The 6,000-nt window shown below is 64.5% G+C and overlaps 1 protein-coding gene across 1 annotated transcript in view; it reads right to left on the reverse strand.

Annotated features, from left to right (window-relative positions):
* The window catches only part of LOC117653596 (neuroligin 4-like), a 43,733-nt gene that overhangs the window by 1,805 nt on the left and 35,928 nt on the right, over window positions 1-6,000 (reverse strand). Inside the window, exon 3 of the mRNA XM_034399391.1 lies at window positions 2,894-3,012. Within this exon, the coding sequence (XP_034255282.1) occupies window positions 2,894-3,012 (119 nt within the window). The remainder of the gene's footprint in view (window positions 1-2,893; window positions 3,013-6,000) is intronic.

Consider the following 6,000-nt stretch of genomic DNA (forward strand, 5'->3'; position numbering starts at 1 on the left):
GCACAAGGGGGAAGTGAGAGAGAGAGAGAGAGAGAGAGAGAGAGAGAGAGAGAGAGAGAGAGAGAGAGAGAAGGGGTAGGGGCGTAGGTACACGCGTTGTGGAGGAATACAGTGGCGGGGGATTAGGACAGCTGTTCTACACTAAGCCCTTCGTTATTATCGAGATAATTTCACCCGCGCTAAGCCTTGAGATGCGATAATACCTTGGGTGGAGCCCCGCCCGCCCCGCCCGCCCCAACGCCGTCCGTAGGGACGTCCGCCGCGTGGTGCGCCAGACCGTCCATCTCATCGACAGCCCTGACGGCCTGACAACCCCCGCTGACTCGACAACACAGCCTGCACTCTTTTTATTGCCTCGACATTGTTATTTTCCAGCGCAGGCACGGCGCAGGCACGGCGCAGGCACGGCGCAGGCACGGCGCAGGCACGGCCGGAGGGCGCAGACCCACCTACTCCCCGCTGGGGACGAGCAGTGCCGTGGGCGGCGGCTGCCGCACACTGATTCCGAGAGTCGTTTTCGTCGCTCTGTCTCTCTCGCACCTCTACGGGACGCCCCGCGAGTGCAAGAGAGACAGCGCGACGAAAACGGAATAAGTCTGTCTGGCCCGGACGCGCGACACGTCTCGCGTGTCGCCGTGACTGCGGTGGCAGTGCCGCGCCCCAGGCCATGGCGCCATGGCCCAGGCCGCCCAGGCCGCGCTTGACGTGACGTGACACAAGTCTGAGGGATTCGCCCGTCGCGGCGCGCCGCCAAGGCGAAGCCAAGGCGAAGCCAAGGCGAACTACCCTTTCCGCCCACTTTGCGTCCTTGTCTTTCGCCCCTCAGTTGCTTTCCCGCTCCGTCTATTGAATTTAAAAGGCGCCGCGCCAAAAAGAAAGCGACAGGCGTACATCCGGTGCACCGCCAAGCGAGGGGTGGCATACGCGGGGTGGGGCGGGGCCGAGCCGCGAGCGGCAGCTTCCGTCGCCGACCTGGAGCGAGCAAGCCGCCTTGCCTTCCGCGCCTCGGCTTCCTTGGCCCGGATGTGACACCGCGAGACCGCGGCGCGGCGCGGCGGGGCGGAGCGGGGCGGGGCGGGCAGCACGCCGAACAAAGTCGCGACAGGAACAAAAGGCGCGGGCAGGACAACAGAAAGGAAGAGGCCACGGTTAGCACGGCGAAAAAGAGATACGGCCTCGCTGCGTGTGTGCGTGCGTGTGTGAGCCAACACGTGTGTGTGTGCGCGCGCGCCTCAGTGTGTGTTTGCGTGTGTACTACCACTTGCAAAAGAAAGCGACCTCCCGGCCGGGCCCGGCGCTACCCCGCACTCAGGTAGCTGCTGGAGATCCCATAGCCGCCTGGACGTGGGGTAGTGCCGGGCCCGGCCGGGAGGTCGCTTTCTTTTGCAAGTGGTAGTACGCGTCATGTCGGTCGTGTTGTTGCCCTCAACGCCAGCCTGGCCGGCCTGCCCGCGTCTCATTACACGCTGCACGCCTGTACCTGCCACCCCGCAGCCCGGCGCAGCCCTGCGCAGCCCTGTTCGGACCCATTCGGAGCCAAACCGCAGGCCGGCCATACACGATCATCTCCATGTCGGGATAGCCAGCCAGGGCCGCCCTCGCCGCCACGCCGCCCCCGCCACGCCGCCCCCGCCACGCCGCCCCCGCCACGCCGCCCCCGCCACGCCGCCCCCGCCACGCCGCCCCCGCCACGCCGCCCCCGCCACGCCGCCCCCGCCACGCCGCCCCCGCCACGCCGCCCCCGCCACGCCGCCCCCGCCACGCCGCCCCCGCCACGCCGCCCCCGCCACGCCGCCCCCGCCACGCCGACGCGCACCGCAGGGCCCGCCATTAAATTACCAAGACACGCCGTTTTAATAAATCCGGGCCGCTTCCGGCCCGTTGTTCGTCGTCGCGTTTTTCAATGTGTTTAGCGCTGCCGTACAACAAAAAGGACTCGCGGCTGCGGTTTTAAATGGGCGGTGACGCGGCGAGCGGCCCCGCCGCTGGCCTAGGCCTGCGTTGCCCGGCCTCGGCGGCGCATTGTCCGTGGCCTGGGCTGCCCAGCACACTGAGAGTCGTTTTCGTCGCTCTGTCTCTCTCGCACTCATGGGGCGTCCCGCAAGGGCGCGAGAGAGACAGAGCGACGAGAACGACTCTGCTGGGCTCGGCGCCGAGATTACCCAGTGCCGTGTGAATGTGAATGCGTGCGAAGCGCCGACGAGTCACCACCCGACGCGCCAGGCCGCCAGGCCGCCACCGCCATTGTACATTGTACCGCCGGCCTCGTGTAACCAAATAAAAGCAACATTTCCGCGCCAAACTTTCCGAGGCCGTAATGGGATGAAAGGAAATTTGCTGCGGCACGCCACGGCAGGGCGCGGTGGCCCCGGGGGAACGCCGCCACCAGTTATATATAGACACACTTACAGGCCGCGGCACAACTAGCCTGGTGCGGACTTTTTCCGGTGCGTGGCCGCGTTTATTCTGGCCCTTGTTTTACTTTAGCGCCACTAACTGGGGTCCGGGGCCCACCAGTGTTTGTGAGCCCGGCCTGACCACACACGGCCCGAGGCCTAGCGCCCCCCGCCCCCTCCCCGACAGGCCTCGGCCTCGGGGCCTGCACCGCCAGGCCATGGCCTGCCATCGCTCGGCGCCCGCGGCGGCCTTTGAGGGACCCCGGAACACATCAGCAGCCTTCAACGCGCTGATTCCGAGTTGAGCTTCGTCGCTCTGTCTCTCTCGCGCCCCCTGCGCGACGCCCATGAGTGTGAGAGAGACAGAGCGACGAAAGCGGGTCGTTCGGAACCAAACAAGCCTGCAGAAGGACGCCGAAACGTGCAGAGAGTGTAGACAAAGCCATGCACAAAATTTCAAGGAAATGAAAACACTTGGCACACTGCAAGATACTGACCTATCTCCAGGTACTTCTGGTGGCCGGCGTCGTACTCGTCCCAGCCGACGGCGCCGCGCTGCTTGCCGCGCTCCTTGCCCTCGCGGTCGTGCTGCCCCGGCGTCGCCTGGTTCGGGTTCCTGCAGACAGCCAATCAGAGTCATAAGTCGCAGTCCGTCGCCCTGTCTCTCTCGCACTCTCGGGGCACCCCGTCCAGGGGTGCACGGTAAAAACGGCTCCTGGTGTTCCCAGGAACTCCCTGGAAATCGCCTATGTCTTCACCATGGGCTTCCTGGGGAAACCAGGTTCCGTTTCCACCGTGTGAGAGAGACAGAGCGACGAAAGCAGTGCTGGGAATCAGTCTGCAATGCCGGCACACTGGCTAACGGAATTGCCTCCACTCGGGCGGGGGCCTAGACTCGCAGCGGCCTCGGCTCGGCCTCGGCCCGTAGAGGCTAATGAGCTGACACCGAGATTCGGGCCGGATGCCGCAGGCCTCGGCCAACGGCCGGCCGGGCGCCGCGGCGTGTGGTCCGGGCCGTCCAGGGCGTCCAGGGCGCGACCACCGCAGGGCGTTCCGAAGGGCCCCGAAGGGTCCGCCCGGGGTCAGCCTCGGCCAGGGACGGCCGTAGGGGCGGCGCAGGGCGACCCGGCACTGCACTGCGCTGGCTGGCACCCCCCCCCCCCCCCTCTCCTCTCTCTCTCTCTCTCTCTCTCTCTCTCTCTCTCTCTCTCTCTCTCTCTCTCTCTCTCTCTCGCTGGGGACCCAAAGGGCCTGGGCCGCCGCCCGGGCCGCGGGGCCGGAGTTGGGGACACCCTGGTCGTTGATGGATCACTGCAGAGGGCGGCAGCGGCCCAACCGGGGAAACCGGGGCCTAGGAGGAGCGGCACATGAGGGATGGGGGAGGAAATATTAGCGGGAGGCGAGGCGTGAGTGCGGAATGGAGAAGATACGCCAACACACACACACACACACACACGCACACACACACACACACAGCGGATCGGCCTTGCAGACTGCAGCAGCCAACGTCAGCCCGCAACGCGACCCCACTCTGTTCCCTGCTCACTCGCCGCCTTGCCGCGCCACGCCGCGCCACGCACCGTCAACAACCTCACCGCAGCGTTTGTTCCACCCCTAACCCCGTGTCGTGCTGGTCGCTCTGTGTGCGTGTGTGTCGTGTGTGTGTGAGTGTGTGTGTGAGAGCGAGAGCGCGCGGGGGTTGGTTTAATCGGCGTGCTTAGCGCGTCCTTTGTATCCGGCACGGCAGGCACGACTAAGCAGTCCTCGCGCCAAGAGCTTTCCATTCTTTTTAATTCTTAAAGAGCGGCGTCCGCCGTGGACGGGGGCCTGGCATGGCGTGGCGTGGGGGCGGGGTGTTGACGACGCGCCTGGGTCGTTGACGAGGACACGCACCACAACAGTGTGTGCCACTAACGCCCCGCCCCGCCGGCTCCATTTTGGCAGCCTGCAAATTAGGGGCGTTAAAAGTGACGCAAAGTGCGCGAGCGTTGTACGCAGTGACGCGGCCACGCAGCACGGCCGTGTGACGGCGCGGCAACGCGGCGCGGCTTGGGACCTCCCCGAGTCGCGGCATGACGCGTCGGAAGGGCTGGCAGGCAGTGCGGCCGGATGCGGCTCGGTCAGCGTCGACAGAGAGAGAGAGAGAGAGAGAGAGAGAGAGAGAGAGAGAGAGAGAGAGAGAGAGAGGGAGAGAGAGAGAGAGGGGAGAGAGAGAGAGACTGCCAGAGGCTGACACGCGCTGTAATGATGCGGTGCCAGGCCAGACGGACGGCGCAGCACGCGTCTATGTAGTTTTTGCCACCGCCGACATGCAGCGCTGCGGTGCGTCTCTCTCTCTCTCTCTCTCTCCCTCTCTCCCACACACACGCGCGTAGTCCAGCCTGCATTATTTATCAGCGCGGCCGTAGTATCGCCGGCGAATGTCCGCGCGGTTTAGCCGGCCGCCTCGCTGCGCCGCCGCAGCCTTGCCGGGGATTACACGGAAATGACGGAGAGAGAGATGGAGGGAGAAAGATGAGAGAGAGAGAGAGAGAGAGAGAGAGAGAGAGAGAAAGAAGAGAGGGAGAGAGGAGAGAGAGAGAGAGAGAGAGAGAGAGAGAGAGAGAGAGAGAGAGAGAGAGACGGAGAGAGACAGAGAGAGAGAGAGAGAATGAAAACGAGAGTGACGAGCCTACCCGGAACCGGCGACTCCAATCCATGTCCAATCGCAATCGGCCAATCGCACCCATGATACCGCCAACCGATTTCCCTCTCGGACGAGGTGTCCGTCGGTACGATCACGTGTTCAGTTCGAGTCTGATTCGAATAAGGCTTTGCGGATCAAATCGTGTCCAGAGTGGGGCGGTCGCTGCGGCCGTCTCGTCTGTCTCCCTCGGTCTGCGCGTCGCTCACCACGCCACTGCGCGATTGTTACACGCCGCCATCCCAGGCGTGCCGTCTCCTTATCTGACAGTGACGCGCCCCTTCTCCGGCCCCGCCACTACTTTCGGGCCAAACTAGTCGCGACACATCAATCACGACCCGTGGAGCACGCGGAGCAGGGAGATTAGCGGCGCACATCTCTCTCTCTCTCTCTCTCTCTCTCTCTCTCTCTCTCTCTCTCTCTCTCTCTCTCTCTCTCGCACTCGCAGGCGATGGGGCGTTCCGCGCGGGTGCGAGAGGGACAGAGCGACATTCCGCCCGGAATCAGTCAAGCCGCGATTGTTCCTCCTTGAGTCGTCGTTCCAGCATCCCGCGAGGAGGTTAATTTGATAAGCAGATAGTTAGAGAGAGAGAGAGAGAGAGAGAGAGAGAGAGAGAGAGAGAGAGAGAGAAAGAGAGAGAGAGAGAGATGATTCCTTAACGGGCGCGCGAAGCGCTGCCTCTACTAAACCACCATCGAGGGCGTCCTCGTCGTACACTATGTGGCAAGGCAGCCTCTTCCTCGTCCTTGCCGTCGGCGCCACGGCACGCGCACACAGACACACACACACACACCGCTTTGGCGGGGTGACGCTCCGCAAGCAGCGGCGTTTAGGCCCGTGTTGACGAGGTGCGGTCCCTGAAAATGACGCACAATGCGTGTGTGGCGTCGTGGGAGCCCCTCGCCCCCCCCCCCCCCCCC

Source organism: Thrips palmi, unplaced genomic scaffold, assembly GCF_012932325.1.
Source record: "Thrips palmi isolate BJ-2018 unplaced genomic scaffold, TpBJ-2018v1 HiC_scaffold_8, whole genome shotgun sequence".
NCBI classification, from domain to species: Eukaryota; Metazoa; Arthropoda; class Insecta; order Thysanoptera; family Thripidae; genus Thrips; species Thrips palmi.